This window comes from Typopeltis vanoorti, chromosome 6, assembly GCF_054136105.1.
Source record: "Typopeltis vanoorti isolate ZY-2024b chromosome 6, IOZ_Tvanoo_1.0, whole genome shotgun sequence".
NCBI lineage: Eukaryota > Metazoa > Arthropoda > Arachnida > Uropygi > Thelyphonidae > Typopeltis > Typopeltis vanoorti.
This window is the reverse complement of record NC_143554.1, coordinates 92,482,164-92,501,721: the sequence shown is the minus strand read 5'-3', so window position 1 is coordinate 92,501,721 and position 19,558 is coordinate 92,482,164. Positions and strand designations below refer to the sequence as shown.

At 34.9% G+C, this 19,558-nt stretch overlaps 1 protein-coding gene across 1 annotated transcript in view; it reads right to left on the bottom strand.

Annotated features, from left to right (window-relative positions):
* The window catches only part of LOC150105708 (histidine--tRNA ligase, cytoplasmic-like), a 190,507-nt gene that overhangs the window by 135,542 nt on the left and 35,407 nt on the right, over positions 1–19,558 (bottom strand). Inside the window, exon 3 of the mRNA XM_090394308.1 lies at positions 10,178–10,297. Coding sequence (XP_090250434.1) covers positions 10,178–10,297 — 120 coding nt within the window. The remainder of the gene's footprint in view (positions 1–10,177; positions 10,298–19,558) is intronic.

The following is a 19,558-nucleotide window of genomic DNA, read 5'->3' as shown; positions in this document are numbered from 1 at the left end:
TACCAACCTGGTGCGACCATAAAGGACGTAACTGCGTCTATTAGAGAGCAAAAGGAAAGGGTGAAAGAAATGATTGTTGTGGCAGGTACGAATGATTTGAAAGGAGATAAAATGGAAATGATAGAAGACCTGAATGAATTGTTTGAGGTAGCAAAAGAAAAGAGTGAGAGAGTTAGAATGATTAGTCTTTTGCCACGGTATGACAGTGAAATGTTTAAAAGGAGGGCTATAATTGCGAATGACTTTATGCGTGGGTTATGTATGAAGCGTGGTGTGGAATTTATGGATGTGTGGAGTGAGTTTGATGGGCGAAAGGATCTATATAAGATGGATGGCTTGCATTTGAATGGTTACGGTGTAAGAAGACTTGAGAAAGTGTTGCTGAATGTAGTGGATATGCAAATTCAGGGAAACTAGATTTGTTGGGGGGGGGGGGAGTAGAGATACAGTCCTTATGGAGGCAGTTGAATGTAAGAATGAATATAATATGCCAGAGCAAATAAGGACAACAAATCTGAGTGGGATAGTTAATATAAGGCATCAAGGTAGGGTTGGGGCTAATGGGGGTCTTAAATTCATGTACACTAATACTAGGAGTATTAGGAACAAGAAGGAAGAGTTTTTGGCCATGGTTGGCACTTCCAGACCACAGGTTATAGGTATCAGTGAAACATGGCTGACTGTAGATGATATAACTAGTGGGATTGAATGTGATGGGTATAGTGTGTTCAGGAATGACAGAGAGAATAAAATGGAGGGAGGAGTATTGTTGATGATAGCTGATGAGCTCCAGCCAAGGAGAGTAGAAGTTGAATTGCAGGATAGAGAAAAGAGCACATTTGAGGCAATTTGGTGTGAGATTGTGGCTAGCAGAACTAAATATACAATTGGGTGCTGCTATAGACCAGGTGATAGAAAAGATGGTGGTGACAGTATGCACAAGCAAATAGAAGAAATGGGTGGAAGGAGGGTGATTATTATGGGAGATTTCAACTATGGTCGCATTGATTGGAGTGAGGAGAGGACACACGGGAGGAAGGAACTGGATTTTATGCGGTTATTAAGGGATAACTATCTGCGACAGCATGTAATGGAAAATACTAGGGGTCAGAGAGTGCTTGACCTAGTAATCACATCTGAGGATTTGGCTGTAACAAATATGACCACATTGCCACCAATTGGTGAGAGTGATCATAGGGTCTTAACTTGGGAGGTGGATAAAGGTGTAGAATTTTCAATTAAGACAGGGTACATGTGGAATTATCGGGCTGGAAAGTATGACATGCTTAGGAGTTTGATTGGTTCAGTGCCATGGCATGTACAACTACAAGGACTAGAAGTTGATAGTGCATGGGAGGTAGTTAAGAAGTGCTTGCATGAAGCAATGGCTGACTGTATACCTAGAGTCCGAATAATAAATCAAGTAGGGGTTAAATGGACGAATAACACCATTAAGCTTGAGTTGCAAAAAAAGAAACAACTATGGAGGGAATTTAAGGAGAAGGGTGACCGGCAGGCACATGAACGGTATAAAGCGCAGGCCAGAAGGGTGACGAGTGTGGTAAGAAAAGCAAAAAAGGATTACGAAAGAACATTGGCCATGCAGGCTAAAGAGAATCCTAAACAGTTTTTTAGATATGTAGCAAGTAAAAGGAAAAATGTACATGGCAGATTGATTTTAAAGAATGCTGATGGTAGGGAGGTAACTGAATCAGTTGAGATAGTTGAGTTACTGAGTGAGCACTTTGCAAAAGTATATCATCCAGGTGGTGACATTGCAGAAACGAATAAACCAGTAGATTATACGGGAATTGTGGTTAATGAAGTGGAGGTGAGTAGTCTATTGCATAACCTCAATGTCAATACATCTGTGGGATTGGATGGTATACCAGCTCGTGTTGTACGAGAAGCAGCTAAAGAATTGTCAGTACCCTTGACCATTTTGTTTAATTTGAGTCTCGGGTCTGGGTTAGTCCCGAGCGGGTGGAAAGAGGGGAAAACAGTTCCACTGCATAAAGGTGGTTCCAAGACTGCTGTTGCAAATTACCGACCGATTAGCATATCAGGAATCATTGTCAAGGTCTTAGAGAAATTAGTCAAGAAAAGAATACAGGATTGGATAGATGAAAATGGGATATTGTATGGGGGACAACATGGTTTTGTGAAGGGTAGATCATGCCTCAGTAACTTGCTCACATTTTATAACACAGTGACGGCTGAACTGGATAGGGGTAATGGGTTTACAGTGATACTACTGGACCTTGCCAAGGCCTTTGATAGGATACCACATGGAACCCTAATCAGTAAACTGGAGCAGATGGGTATAGATATAGGGTTGGTGAGATGGATAAGAGGGTGGTTGAAGGAGAGATATCAAAGAGTGGTTTATTCAGGAGTGGAGTCTAAAAGACGTCTTGTGACTAGTGGAGTGCCACAGGGCTCTGTTCTTGGACCACTGCTTTTCAATTTGTTCATCAATGATATTGGAAAGAATCTAAGAGGAAGTGTTCACTTGTTTGCTGATGATGCAAAGTTGGGTAGAGCAATTGTGAGTGCACAAGATGTCAAAATTTTACAGGATGATTTGGATAGTTTAGAGGACTGGGCTAGGAAAAATGGATGTGAATTTAATGTGGCAAAGTGTAAGGTTATGCACTTTGGGGTGAAAAGAATAGCAGCAGTATATCGCATTGGTGGAATCATACTCCAGGAGATTGATGAGGCCAGGGATTTGGGAGTGTTGGTGGATAGGGAGTTGAAGTTTAGGGGGCACATTGCAAAAGTAACTAAAACAGCTCACCAAATCACTTGGCTTCTGAAAAATACTTTAACATGCAGAGACGAACAAGTTGTTGTTCCTCTGTATCGAGCCTTGATAAGACCCCATCTGGACTTCTGTGCCCAGCTATGGGCACCAGGGTTTCTTCGTGATGGGGAGGAAGTGGAGAGGGTCCAGAGACGAGTGACCAAGATGATAGCAGGTCTGTGGAATGAACCTTATGAGAATAGGTTGAAGATTTGTGGGTTGCAGAAATTGGACGATAGGCGAAGGAGGGGTGATATGATTGAGACATTCAAATTACTGAAGGGTTTTTATAAGATTGATCCAGAAGATATTTTTGAAAATATGACTGGTGGTGGGAGGACTAGGGGCCATGCATGGAAGCTGGGCAAGAGCGTGGTTGACAAGGGTGTTAGAGCTAGGTTCTTTACTTGGAGAGTGGTAAATGAGTGGAATAAGCTTCCAGAGTCTGTTGTGGGTGCTACGACCGTGAATGAGTTCAAGGCAAGGTATGATAGATACTGCGTGAATGTTGAATAGTTGTTCTTGACATGATGTTAGGGCCTCCCTCGATGAGTCTGTCGACTCCTTGGAGTTTCCCGGAACAATAATAATAATAATAATAATAAAGACATTCCATAAGAAACCTACCCATATGAAGGATTTTAATTTTATTCTAAAGAACTTTGCATTTAGAAGAGATCGCCTGTTCAGACTCATGGTACTCAACATAAATGATAGTAATGGAGGAAGCTTGTCCTCAGGATATGAGAGAAAGGTGGAGATTTTTCTAACAGGGCATAAAAGACAACAAAGAGGCTTTGCTCCTTCTGCTCAAGAGGAAATCACTCGTGTTAAGAGATATAACATTTTTTCAATACATTTAAAAATTCCTTTCACACAAAGGAGTAGAATATAAGTGATTTTCTCTTGAGCAGAAGAGGCAAAGCAATAAGAAGCTTTGCTCAAGAGGAAATCACTCATATTAAGTCTTCATCAATGTTTTATTCATAAAGACTTCACAGAAATCATTTGACAAGAAAGTTGACCTAAGGTGTTCCAATTATTTCTGTAGAAGTTCATCTGAAGAACATAAAGAATGAACATGATGTATTCAGGTCTCGATAGTCTCTACTTTTTGACAAGGATGATGGTGCAATTCTGCATGAATATGGCCTGTGCAGGTCATCTTTACTGAGAATTGTAAGTTGCCATCAACTTGATGAAAAATTAGCAGATAAAAAAATGGCTATTTGGTTCTTTTCTTATTTTTCTAAAGTGAACTGAATTCCTGGATGAAGTGCATTTATTTTAGGTACAAAATGTTGTAAATCAGAAGAGATATCATTCCAAACTGCAGAAACATCAGCAATGTACCTATACTAATGAGCAAGTCTTGGAGAAATATTGTTGAGGAGATGCATTTCGAAGTGATCTATAAAATAGTCAGGAAGAGTTGAAGAAAGAGGACTTTCCATTGCCATCCCTACCAACCTGTAGGTATAGTTTGTTTTGAAAAGTGAAATATCCAGAGTGAATAATAAATCAAAAACTGTGATGATAATCAAATTCTTGCTGGAGTAAATCAATCAATGGTATCTGATAAAGATACAATGATAATATCTAAAATGTCATCAGAAGGAATTAAATGAAGATTACAAATTTTATTTTTAAAGTGTCCAAATTGTTTTTAATATATCGTATTTGCCGGCATATGAGATGCACTTTTTTTCTTTGAAAATAGGTCTGAAAAACAGGGTGTGTCTTATATGCCGATACTCAGTTTTTTATTACTTTCATTTCTGGAAATTTTCTCTTTATTGATTCTTTATTGTTGCTTCCTTGCGTTGTGTGAGAGCATTACAGTTATGTTAGTTAGGTATTCCAGTTACTGGAATATACATTCTAGTATTCCAGTTATGGATAGATAACATTTGGTCTAGGCGCTCTGGCGGACTGTTGAAGAAGCCTGCCCTGCTAGTATGGGATCAGTTTCTTTCTCACAGAACAGAAGATGTTAAAAATAAACCCAAGGTATTGAAAACTCAGTTAGCTGTAATTCCAGGAGGTCTAACTAGTCAGCTTCAACTTTTAGATCTGTATTAATAAACCATTTAAGGGATTTATGAAGGAGAAGTGGAACACTGCATCCAGAAGGAAGAGGCCTAGCATTTCGCAAGTTTGTGAGTGGGTCAAAGCTTCATGGGATGCTGAAAACTGAGACAGCGGCTAAATCATTTAAGAAGTGTGGCATTAATAATGCACTGGATGGTACAGAGGACAATTTGTTGTATGAGGACTCAGATTCTGATTTAGAAGAGGCTTCAAGTGTCTCTTATTTAGTTCTGGAGATGAATTTCTGGGTTTTGACGAAGAAGATTAAAAGGTGGATACTCTTTCCTAGTTAGATTAGGTATTTGTTGAAAGTAGACCTTATTACTTTATGTTTGAAATACTGTAAATTCATTAGAATATTCGGTGATAAAGTTTTTTTTTCCTAAAAAAATGTGTACAAAAAATGGGTGCGTCTTATACCGGCAAATACGGTAAGTAAGATTTTTCTGTGGAAGTAGCCACTAAATTGGAAAAATATATGATAACCTATAAGTAGGTCAAGTGATGCCATCAATAACAAACAAACTTAATGGAACGCCAGATATGAAATCTTAGGCAAACCATATAATTTTGGAGAATGCTCATGGAAAAGTAAGTTTTTCTTTAATTTTTCATCCCAACCAGAACACTGTTAATAAGATTATTAACCTTATCGATGTGGCTACCAGTCGGGTTAGGAGAGAGAGAAAGGCCAATGAATAGTCTAGAAGCTAATTTCTCAAAGCTAAGCCACATCCACTCAATCTGTCATTCTTTAAATTTATAACACATAAATCTTTGAGAAATAATAATTTAATTATTACTAAAGCAGATAAAGGCAAGTTTTTCAAGATAGATAAGAATATTGTAAGAAGTTTCATTAATGTTTCAAAGCTATTTGGATTTTTCTATTCTTCATCACGTCTCCCTGGCTGAATCTATCAACATTTTTTGGGGGGGGGGGCTGAATTCAAGGTTTGGACCTTGTTTTCAAACTTGATTTTCTTCTCTTTCATTTTTTTTCTCTAATAATATTTTTATATTTGATTTTACATTTGACTTTGTATCATTTTTAAAATGCTTGTACAGATTTTTTTCTATTCACATTTTTCTCTAATATATTCATTTTTCAAAACTAAATGGTGATCATATTCTATCTATAGGAATCAGTGCAGATATCACTATTAACAACAACATAATCAATACTGACTTATTTCTGCTCTCTCCATGTGAATTTATACACATCTTTTTTTTTGCTGTTTGAACAAGGTCTCCTTTCAGTCATAGGTTTGACCATTAAGTTAAACTGGTTGGCCAAGTGACAGTGTCTCTTCTCGTCCTACCAACAGGTTGCAAGTTCTAATATGCACATGCTTGATGTTTGTGAATGAATTTCATCATCCATAGTGAGACCACCATCCTGCTTACTAGAGACCTGAAGTGATTTAAAAAGTTATGCTTGGTCTCTAGGGCAAAGATTTCTGAAATATTTAACTATGCTGTTGGGATTCACATAATATGCACACATGCATTAGTGTGCAAACATACATGTGCTTTATATTATGAAGCATGCACATAAAGACTTGGGTCAGTATTTTATAAATAAATTAGCACAAATATCCAAACTTAGAATAACAGTATTTTAAATTTCACTATAGCCAGTTTTAATCCATATTTTCTAATTGAATGAAATCTGAATCGAGTTCATTAAATAAGTGAAAAAATAAAGTTATACTGAATAATAAACTGTTACAAAACTTCAATGAGCAATAACTTGGAATCATAAAGCACTTTAAAAATAATCATAAATTTAACATTATGAATATTTTTCCAAATTGTTTTTTTTAGTATATTATTAGTTTGATAGGTGATTGACAGCTGCAGAGAGAGCATTCAGTATTGAAGTAACAGGGAAAACAAGAGAGAGCTAATGGAAGTTTAAGAATGCAGACTGGAGAAATTATGAAGTTCATTTAGTTTTATGTGAGAGTCAGAAGAATATTAATAGTAGATTCCGAAAAGGAATAGTAAAACTGTGAGTCTTTTTGGAAGAGTTCAGACTATCAACAAGTAATTAGTAAATAAAAGAAGATATTGCAGTTCAATGTTCTAATCGAACGTTCGAAGAAGCACTGATTGGAAAGTTTCATCTGTCTTAAGGACGCCGGATCTATTTGTTATTTCTACTGGAAAAAGCGACGAAATTAGCTCAGCTTAGATACGTTGTTTATGTAGTAGAAGAAGAAACTTTTTTTTCTCTAGTACACAAATTAGTAAATTGTGCATCAAAGAGGTAGAACTGCAAGAGGTAAGAAATATTTATACTTCAGTGAGTCAGTGAGAAATAATATTGTATACTACATAAGGGTGATAAGAAAGAATCCTATGGAAAAGAAGAAGAAAATGTTTAGATTTTTGGAAAAGGCCCTAACAAAGAAACTGACTATAAACAATTTTGTTATTGTGAAAACAAAGTGTTTAGTCTGGCAAACGTGATTAAGTATATGTTAAACAATCCAGTAATAGAATGAGTCAGAGAATGAGTGACTAATATTTTTGGATAAAAAAATCTCTAAAGCATAGATTTATTTTAGAAGGCCTTGGATCTAGTATTTTGTAGTTATTTATGTAATTTTATTTTATGTATGTTTATATTTTATGTATGTATGTGTATATTGTTTTAGTTTTATTAAATGTGTATATTTTTTGTATTTGGCCTTCAGTCGGTGATTTTCCGGATTCTAGAAGGAACAGTTAAAATCATTGCACCAATCAGAATTGAACCCTTGTGTAATAATAAATACTCTGAATAAAAATTTCTTTTACAGAGACAATTTCTAAATCTTTACAGTACTATATTAAAGTTAACAGGAATTTCAGACATTAAACAATAATAGAAATAATATCTAAAAAAAGTTTACATAGAAAATAAATGGATTATGCAAATTAAGCAAAAAAATATTAGTTATTCAACTAATTTCTTATGCATGTTAATCCTGTTGTCTATTTTCATATTTAATTTACCATCCATAAGTGGTCTGAATAATTTTTAACCCAGAAGATTTGGGTTAAAAAATAAGGGATCCTAATAAATTTTAATTATCTAATATACATATTCTGGTTGAAAAGCTTATAAGTTGGCTATTCGTAACTATTATTTTTCTGGAAATTACAATGGATACTAAATATTAATTATAATAACTTTAACTAATGCTTTTTATATTTCAGCAACATTAGATTGCCATCATCAGGGATCACAAAGCAATGATATGTATAATCAGGTACTAACACTGGGTAAGTGAGGCTGAAGAAAGGTAACCAGAGTCCTAAATGGCATCCCCAGTGGAGCAAATTGAGTGGTCTTGGCAAATCTTCAGGTGCTCATGCACAATGATATGTGCATGCAGGCACTAACACTAATTGCCTCTCTCTTCAGCCTCACCCAGTGTTAGTGCCTGCATGCACATATCATTGCTTTGTGATCCTTGATGATGGCAATTTAACACTGCTGAAATATAAAAAGTATTAATTAAAGTTATTATGATTATTATTTAGCACACATTGCATATCCGGAAAAATATCCATATTTTTTATATAAAATAATTTAATTGTAGTTATAAGTTAGTAAACTTGCTTACCGTATACTATAATCCTTAGAGAATAACATAATAATGTTGAATGCATATTATATATTCATTTATGTTGGTTACCGTGGTGTTTCTATGTCAAATACTTATAGCATGTAAGCATTGTTAGCAGCCATTAAATAGCAACCATTTTGTGACTCGAGTTTCATTTTGAATCTTAGTAATGGACATGTGCATTAGTTGTTGTTTTTTTTTTAGAACAGCTGTCATTTGGTAACAGGAACACTAGGAAGTAAAAAAGAGTAGGCAAGGAGGAAAGCAGAGCAGAGGAAGTTTAATAACTACCAAAGTTAAGTTCTCAAATCTTGGAAAAGTTTTATATGCATTTTGAATTACTTTCCAAGTAATTCAAGCCTTTGCGTGTGAAAATATTTTGTGCTCAATTAAAGGAAATATATATAACTTGATATATATTTCAAGGAGAAATTTGGAATCTGCAGTGAAAGTTCTAGTATTGGAAATGCACTTAACATATTCCTGTTCGTGAAATTTTTCTTCATGCCTACTTCGAAAAATTGAAAGATAGATACATTAAAGGAAACTTCTATATGGCCAAGTGAGACTACAGAACGTTTAACTGAATGCCAATATCAGTTTTGTTTTTGAAGAAATATTTTGTTCTGTCTTTCAATATTGAATAGTGTGTAAGAGAAAATTATTGAGCTCATTTATGTTATTTTAAAATAGCCATTTAATTATTCCTGGTATGTATTATTTATTGTATATAATTATATATTTTTAATGAAAATGATTTACATTTTTTAGAATTGAGCTTCATTCTTTAGAATACAACATGTTGGTCCTGAAGTCAATGCACTATCATGGATACGAATCTGTAACATTCTAACCAATAAAAATTAAAATTAATATATTGATATTTTACTCCACAATTGTCTTTAACCTGGCATTAGTAAGGTGGTGGTGTCACAGTTATTTCTTTCTATATCTTTGGGGTCTGTGACACCCCACCTTACTAATGTCGGGTTAAATATAGGTTGGACATAGGTAGGGGAATAATATACATGGAGTAGATCAAGCTTAAAGTATAACAATCTCACACTTAATAATATAACAAATTGGCACAATTGACAGGATTGGTAACATGCAGCCTACAAATTTAATATAACAAAATGGCACAGTCGACAGGACTGGTAATGCACATCCTACAAATTTAATATAACAACTCTATACAAAGTAAACTGATCCTATGATCATATATGAATCAAAATTTTTTCATTTGACTACTTTCTGATGCTTACTGGCATACTTTGTCAAGAATGTAGCTATTTATCAAAGTGAAAATATATAGGAGCAAAATGATTCTTAAAAAAAAAAAAAAAGAAAAAAGTAATGTTAAAATGATAGGTAATATACTGATATGTCATACATGTACTTTACTATTCATCAGTGCTGCATAACTGTTCTGTGAATTTTGGGTCTTATTCAAACTGAACAAAACTGGTTCATGTTTTTTTTTTTTTTTTTTTTTTTAATTCATGTTACTTTTTAAGAAACCTTTTGTTCCTATACGTTTGATATATTTAATATGAACAATTGCCACCACAAAAGTTTGCTTCCCTTGAAGTCTATAGAGATTTGTATATGTGAAGAAATAATTTCCATAATGAATAACAATTCACTTTTAATGGCATACTTTCAATTCAAAAACTGGCGTGTCTATTGATTCAGCTCCATGTCTTTTAAAGCATTCTGTTATCTTCTTAAACACCTCTTGCCTAATAGCCATCTGATGAGGCCCATAGTCTTTGGTACCCTGTGAAGATATAAATATAAGATGAAATAGTCTTGAAAAATATGATTGGAAAATTTAATTAACAGAAATATTTTTTTTTTTTTGAGAAAGCTTTTTCATTAGTGGAAAAAGCAACATATAAAATATCTTCTGACAAACTTTTAATAGCCCTTGTGACATAATAAATTTATTAGACACATTTTCACTAGAATATAATAATGGCATATTAACATTTATTAGACATATTCAGAAGACTATAATAATTTTATTACTGCAAATATTTCAACCAGAAACTAACTAGTTACCGTCGGTGCATCAGTATAATTACAAGGTAAAACAATAAAATAAGATTAAGGTCAAAATTTAAAATTAAGTGATTTTAAATAAAATTAAATTTAAAAAAAATTAATCAGAATGGGAGAGGTGTAGAGGAGAATGCATTATTTCTTGCTATTTATGAGGATGACTCTCCCAAATCTTGACACTAGAGAGACAGTTATTATGATTTAAATTTGGGCAGTGTATAAGTGCTTCTGCACTCTTTAAATAACTGGTCAAACCTGAACCTGTACCGAAAAAGGCATGTATTGGATCATATGATATCGTGGTCAGATTTTTCAAGTTTATTGTTATTAACATAAGATTGATGTTCTTGTAATCGTTTTTCAACAGAAAATCCTGTTGGTCAAACAGAGGCACTCACATTGAACTTGGTAAACACCAGGGAGAGGGAGGGGCTGTTTATTTTTTGTGGATGGTAAACCAATATAAGATTTTGTTGACAAGAAAAATTGCAGAAACTAAATTGTATCTTTTCAGGATCTTAGCGATCATCTCAGAGATGCCTGCAATATATGGAATATGACTCGCTGTACAAGTTCAGGGGTTTTGGAGATGGGCTTGTAAGAGTCCAAGATGCATTTAAACTTTCTTGAGATTATTATTATTATTACGGGCGACTCCAGGGAGTCCTTAGACTCATCGAGGGAGGCACTAAACATCATGTCCACACAACTATATGACATTCTCACAGTATCTATCATACCTTGCCTTGAACTCACTCACCGTCATAGCACCTACAACAGACTCTGGCAGCTTATTCCACTCATTTACCACTCTACAAGTAAAGAACCCAGCTCTAACACCCCTGCTAACCACACTCTTGCCCAGCTTCCATAGGTGTCCCCCTAGTTCTCCCATCACCACCAGTCCTGATCTCAAAAATATCCTCTGAATTAATCCTATAGAAACCCTTTAGCAATTTGAATGTCTCAATCATATCTCCCCTTTTCTGCCTATCAACTAATTTCTGCAACCCACAAATCTTCAACCTGTTCTCATATGGTTCATTCCATAGACCCCGCTATCATCTTAGTCACTCGCCTCTGGATCCTCTTCACCTCCTCCCCATCAAGAAGGAACAGAGGTCTCGACTACCGTGCCCAAATCTGGGCACGGTAGTCGAGATGAGGTCTTATCAAGGCTTGGTACAGAGGTACAATAACTTGCTTGTCTCTGCCCGTCAAGGTATTTTTCAACAACCAAGTGAGTTGATGAGCTGATTTAGCCACTTTTGCAATGTGCCCCCTAAACTTCATCTCCCTATCCACCAACACTCCCAAGTCCCTGGCTTCATCAATCTCCTGGAGTACAGTTCCACCAATGTGGTATACTGCTGTTAATCTTTTCACCCCAAAATGCATAACCTTACATTTTGTCACCTTAAATTGACATCCATTCTCCTTAGCTCAGAACTCCAATCTATCCAAGTCATCCTGCAAGATTTTGACATCTTCTGCATTCACTATTGCCCTACCCAACTTTGCATCATCAGCGAACAAATGAACTGTTCCTCTTAGATCTTAGAGATGAAACCATTCTGTAGTATGGTTTCATGTAGATGCATTGGATGGTGCTCAATTCTTGTTGGGGAGCTTAGGAATTGGAGCAGATAACATATACTCTGCTGAGCAAAGATTTGAAGATGCCTATTTTTTGAGATGGATGATGTGCTGAACCTTGAAGGGGTACAGGCAAACAGGAAATCCAGGAAAGCTAATTTTCCATCCTTTTCTTTTCCACAGTGTAGGTGTAGGTTGTTGATTTTGGTTAAAAAGGTAAGTAGAGATTCTGTTGAGTCTGGCCCAGATTGCAAACACATCATCTATATATTGAATCTGAAAGGAAGGTTGAGATAATACTGAAGAGAAGAGTGATCCTTCAAGATGCTCTAAGCAGAAATTAGCAAGTACAGGTGACAAGGTGCTTCCCATGGCAGTTCCTTCAATCTGTTTGTAGAATTGGTTCCTGCAAATGAAACAGTCTAGGTGCATGACAAAATCAACCAGTTCAACTGTCTGGAGGAAACTCATCTGATAACAGTTGGAGAGTGTCAGCCAAAGGTGCACTAGTAAATAAGGACTGGATATCAAAGCTAATCATGAGGTCTATAGGCTGAAGGGTTAGGTTTTTTTATTTTTGCCAAAAAAATCCGATAAATTTTTCACACAGGCTTGTGTGTGTGTGTGGGTGTGGCCAGTATGAGAGCTTAAAAGATGAGTTAGGCTAAGTGATCGGTTATGGGGAGTCTATGTAGTTTGCTATAGGTCCAAGTGGAACTCCTTATGTATTTTTGGAAGGTCATAAAAACATGGACTTCTACCAAATGGGTCTTTTTTTTTCTTTTTTTTTAGTGTCTTTATCCAACTGAGTACCTTGTTGAGTGAGGAACTAAGTTTGTAAATTTGGATATTGGTAGGGTTCTGGGAAATCCCCTAGTAAATAGACTGATCTTGTAACAGAGAAATTTTTTTTTTGTTGTACTCAGCGATGTCCATGATCACTACAGATAACCTAGTCTGCTTTCATTATGGTGAGATGTTTATTATGTATCAAGGATTTTAAAGCCTTGATTTCAGCTAGAGATAAGTCAGAAGTTTAGCTCTGAGTAGTACTGAAGAGACTTCAAGTCAGAGTTTATTAGCATCATCACTTGAGAGGGTAGTTGGATTCCTCTCACAGTACACAGAAGAAACCCCAAAAAGCTAACATCAAGGAAACAAGAAGTATTCAGAAAGGTTGTATGGAAATCTCAGCAGTCTAATGTATAAATAATAAACCAGGAGTTCAAAGAATCTGCCTTAGTTCAGGTTGGTAGTAAGTATATTTCTACATAAATAATTGCCCAGTCATTGTTTCTACATAAAAGCAACACATCAGCCAAACATTATTGCACAAATTAGAGCAAATAAGGATATCGAGGAAAAGAATATCCAGGAGAAACGAGGTGATTAGTAGTGTACTACAGGGGTCTATGCTTAGACCACTTAATTTTTTGTAAATTAATTAACGATTCAGAAAATTATTTTAAGGGAAATATTGAGTCGCTTGCTGATAATGCAAAACTGGGTAGCATAATATTTAATCAAGTGATATACAGAGTTTGCAGTGATGATTTAATCAAGTGACATACAGAGTTTGCAGTAATGATTTAAACAGTGACAGTATGGGCAAAAGATAATGGATGCCAGTTTAATGTGAAAAAGCATATAGTTATGCATTTTGGGATGAAAAGATTACATGATTTGTACCAAACTGATAGAATTATAACCTACAAAATTGATAAAGCTAGGGGGTTTTGAGGTGCTGATGGATAGGGAGTTGAAATTCAGAAAGTATATTGCAAAAGAACCACGGTAGCTCATAAGAGCTTGATTATTGAAGAACTCACTAATAAGCAGATATAAGGAAGCTATCACTTCCTTTTATAAGAGCTGATACTGCCATTCCTGGATTACTGTGCACAGATCTAGTAACCTGGGTTTCTTGGGGATGAAGTGATGGAGGCAAGTGATAATGATGGTCATTGATCTCTGGAATGCTCCTTATAATGACAAAGTGTAGTAGTGAGTTGCACAAATTGGTTGACAGGTTGAAAATAGGAGATATGATAGTTACCCAAATGGTTTTATGCAGTTGAAGCAGAGGAAATTTTTTGGCACTTCACTGGAGGGGGAGAAGAACAAGGGAAGTGGTCTCTAGAAACCCAGTAAAAGCATGATTAATAAGGGTATCAGAAGTAGATTTTTTTTCACTTAGAGAGTAGTGAATGAATAGAATGGGTTGACAGTCTGCCACAAGTGCTTTGTGAATGTGCCAGGTATCATGTGGATAGCGTAAGCCTCCCACAGTGGGTCTTCGGACTCTAGATAGATTCCCATGTAATAATAACAGCCAATCTTCCAAGAGTCCAAGTCTGGACTGAGCTTTGCCTACATGGTACTGATGTGCTATAGGTTTTCTAATTTTTTTTGTGTGTGTGAGAGAGAACAGTGACAATAACCAAGCTAATTAGCCAATAGGTCTACAGTAGATTAGTACTGTGTATGGATAATGGGTTGAGAAAGGAGATACTTATTTACATTGGATTTAAATAAGGATATTATATACTTATATAGCCTGTATATTATATTCCATAGGAAACAGATAAGGGGGAAGCATATACAGCAGTAGCAGGGATGAAGGAGAAAGAAAAGAAACTTGATCTGTGGGTTTCAAGGTGTATACTGTGAAGGGATGTTGGATGGCAGCTTATTGATGTTATTTCCTATGAACATTTGCCATGAAAATATTTATAGAATATACATATTGCAGAAACCAAACACCTGAGCAAAAGTGGAAGAATTGAGTTGGTAATTGCCTTCCTCTGTATTGAATCAAGTATTTTAAGGAAGCTTTAGGGAGCCCCTCCCCCCACTCCAAATGTGGGAGCAGTATTCAATGGCTGGGTAGATTTGTGTAAGGTTAACAGTTGTTCAGTGGTGAAGTAATGTCTTGAGCGAAAGAGAAATCCTAGTTTTTTTTTAGCAGATGAGGCAATAGTTGTCAAGTGTTTATGCCAGGAGAAGATTGATGTCAGGGTGATTACAAGAACAGAAATCTCATCTTGTTTGGAAATTTGAGTGGTCAAAGATAATACTGGAAGAAAATGGTTCTTTTTTTGTGAGAAATAAGGCAGAATTGGGTTTAGCTAGCAGTGAAATTAAGAAGGTTATCTAAACCCACATTGGAGGATGGCTTGATGATCAAAATTGAGGGCAGTGGTGGTTGATGTTCTGTAGGTTCAGGTGATTTGTGTAGAATAAGGTTTATCAAATGAATGCAATGCGCTGTCATCTGCAAAACTATGAATTGGGTCTATCATCACACAGTGTGCATTCAGGCAGAAAGCTGGCAATCCAACTGCAGAAGTCCTAGAACAGACCAAATAATTGGAGTTTGTTTAATAAGCCTTTGTGCCAGATCCGGTCAAAAGCTTTGGAGATATCAAGTCAACCACTTGAGATTCAAACTTCTCCATGGCACTGATCCAGAGATGGGCAATATATGCAAGTAGATCTCCTTTGATCGGCAATGAGGGAATCCATATGTGAAAAACTTTTCAAAATTCTTTTTTTCAAACTCGCCTTCAACTGAAAAACACCATATAAAGATTCTTATCAAAAATGACAAGGATCAAAATCTATCATTCTTTCAATTGCATAATAGTGGCTCATTTAGAAGATTGACCATTTATGTTAAGATTAATTAGCAAAAATATTTACCAGTCAACTGATTAACTAGACAACTGTATAATTCACATAGAGAGAAATTCATCTAAGGTACATTTTTTGTTACCTTGCATTTAGCTAAGTAATAACTTATGTGAAAACACAAACTTCCTATAATGTGAATATGAGCAATCATTGACCAGGTAATAAACTAATGACAGAAAATTTTCTCATCATACATAAGGAGTTCTTTTTGATGATTATCACCTAAAACGGGTATCATAATTCACTATGGCAACAACAGTTTCTAAGTTGGATTTAATCCAGTGCCATTGTTTAAAACAAGTTGTCTATAAAAGATTTTTTTTTCATTTAGCTGTTTGCTAATGAATGTGTAATGTTTTAAATAAATTAAAAAATTATGTTGCTTGTGCTACTGGATGAATATGATTCATAAATGTTAGAATTTGAAGCATTGTCCTTTCAAGAGTGATTATCATCTATCTTCTTGTAGAATGCAAGCATGCATTCTTCTAGGATCTTTTAGCTGATGATGTCATTTATGCTTGTTCCATTATCAGCATAATATTATATCATAAGATAGTGTAAACATAACTCAAATTTCACTCAAGTTGGACTTAACCCCTGCAGCCCCATTAATTACTTCCTACTGCATGTGTTTACAGTACCTGTAAGCAATAGTGCATTATGTTTTAAAGTTACTTTGCATTACAGAATTCATACACAAAATAGATTTTAATATGTAATTATTAATGAAAAGTAACATAATTAATAAGTGCAAATACTATTAGCAAAGTATAAATGGAATGAGAAAAATGAGTCAAGTATAAATGGAATGAGAAAATGTTTAATTTGGCCATTTGACCTTCCCTGTGAAAGACTCAGATGACTAAACAGTGGCTTATTTCTTCTCCTCATAAATCTCAATAACAGGCCAATGTGTCAGCTATTTCTCTTTGGACTTTTAAGAATCATGAGACATTAGGATCCATGAAAAAAAAAATATGTGGCACTAAAAACATCTCCATGTCAAAGCTTGATTGAGTAAAGCATATATGTGTGCCATGTGGGTTATCTTCTTTGTTGAAGACAGCTGTTAGATACCATGTGAATAATGTAAACGGGCTAAGTAAATTTTTATAATTCACCATTTTTTCTAGCCCTTTCTAGACTTTCAGGAAAATTTATGCAAGTGAGGGACTACAAACAATGAAGAAAGAAAGACACAGAACAAATCAACATAATACAAGAGAAACAATGGATAGAACAATATAAGAATTTATAGTATTTCCCAAATTTACTAATAAAAAATTTGTATTCGAAATTCGCTGGCCACGTGGTTAGAGTATCCGCTCCCCAGCCAAAAGGCTGCGGGTTCAAATCCCACAGTAGTGATGGATATTTGTGATTGCCTGTGAAAATACTAGTGGTGGTGGTAGTGGAGACAGAGAGTTGTAGAGTAAGTGCCCTCCCTCGATGAGTCTTTGGACTCCTTGGAGGTGTCACGTAATAATTATCATCATCACAATGCTAATTACAGGTATAGACCATATTGGTCTGTTCTGGTGGTCTCATTATCCATTCAATAACTTTTTTTGAGGTCTACCCAGCCTTCTCTTTCCAACTGGTTTATATTTTAGTATTTGTTTAGGATATCGGGTGTTGGCCATTCGGTTTACATGTTCTATCCATTTTTGTTATAATTGTTTAGTTTTTCTTCTATTGATTTGGTTTTTAGTTCTTTTAAAAGGATGTTGGAAGTTTATTTTCCACTTGGTTAGGCTATAATAAATTTAGCTTAATCCTTTATCCAAGTGTATGCAAACAAAGTTTGCGCCTGAAGTATCTTCAGGACTGAGGCAACTCGTAGTAAAGGTGGACCAAGCTCTCATCACTCCTTGTCTCAGTATCTCCCATAATGCAAAGCACATCTCCTTGCAGACATGTATAATGCTATGCATTAAGGGAAGGGCCTAAAAACGTCAGTGGGAGCCAGAAGTGATACTAAGGGAAGCAATGGAGAGGTCATATTTACTTATACAAGTTGCCAAAAGGTGTACCACCTTATTATTAAATTACTCTGGATTTAGAGAAAGATGTTGGAAGTTTATTTTCCACTTGGTGTGATGAGAGCTTGGTCCACCTTTACTACGAGTTGCCTCAGTCCTGAAGATACTTCAGGCACAAACTTTGTTTGCATATACTTGGATAAAGGATTAAACTAAATTTATTATAGTTCTTCTAAAATATTTTCGTTCCTGTTTTGGTCTAATAAGGTATATTTTGCAGTTCTTCTCATAAATCTCATTTCACTTGTTTTTATTCATTGTTTATTATTATTATATAACACCTCCAGGGAGTCCAAAGACTCATCGAGGGAGGGTACCTACTCTACAACTCTGTCTCAACCCAATTCTCAAACTACAGTCATCATCTACACCAATGCCATCTACCACCCACCACTAGTATTTTCACAGACAATTACAAACATCCATGCCCATGATGGGATTCAAACCCACAGCCTAGAGAGTGGATATGCTAGCCACTTGGTTCATATGCTAACCACTAGTTTCGGCTGGAGAGTGGATATGCTAGCCACTTGGCCAACCAGGCCGGCATCTTGTTTTATCTCATTTATTGCCCACATTATTTCACTGCCATATAATAACATGGGCACTGCTAAAGTATTGTATATTTCTTTTTGTACTATATTTGGATTGAGTGTTCTATTTATCAGGCTTATAATCTGTAAAACTTTTGAAGTTTTTATGTCTCTTTTCTCCTTCATATGATATTTCACATCCAAGATAACTGAAAGTAATTATCTGTTCTATTATTTTAGTATTAATAACTATTTTACTTCTAACCGGAGTTTGTCCACAAAATGCTATTGTTTTAGTTTTATCTATAGAAATTGTCATTCCAAACTGTTCTACTATAATGTTTAAATTATATATTGCTCTTTATAAATTGTCTTCCTTATCTGATATTATTACCTGATCATCTGCAAATAATAGCATATTTTTTTTTATTCCAGGAAATTTTTATACCTGGATTGTTTAAGGTGTTCCACTGCATTAATATTTCATTAATATAATATGGAAAAGTGATGCAAACAGAGGGCATTCCTGTCTTACTCTTTAGTTCATAGATTGTTTTTCAGACATTTTTTCATTTATTTTTATTTCATTATCTTTGTATATATTCAATATTGCATGTAGTAAAATAGGTATATTTATTCTTTGTAATATATCTATCAAACAGTACATATCTTTTTACTTTCTCAAATGCTTTTTCATAATCTATAAACAAAAGATGAGTTTCTAAATTAAATTCTCTTCTTTTTTCTATAAGAAAGTTTAAACAGAAAGCTGCATCCATTATAGAGCATCCTTTTCTAAATCTATTTTGACATTCTAATAATATTTTTTATATATTTTTTTATTTATTTATATATTTTTTTCACTGTATATTTTCAATTTTTCATTAAGTATTCTAATATATATTGTGTAGCATGTATTCAATAAACTATATATTTGTAATTAGTAGGTTTTCTATTATCCCCTTTTTTATATATATAGATATTACTATACTGTATTCTACTGGTATTTGTTCATTTGTATATATTTTATTTAAAAATTTTAATAATCTTTGATGAAATTTTTTCCCACAAATTTATACAGTTTGGAGTTTATCCTATCTTCTCCTGCTG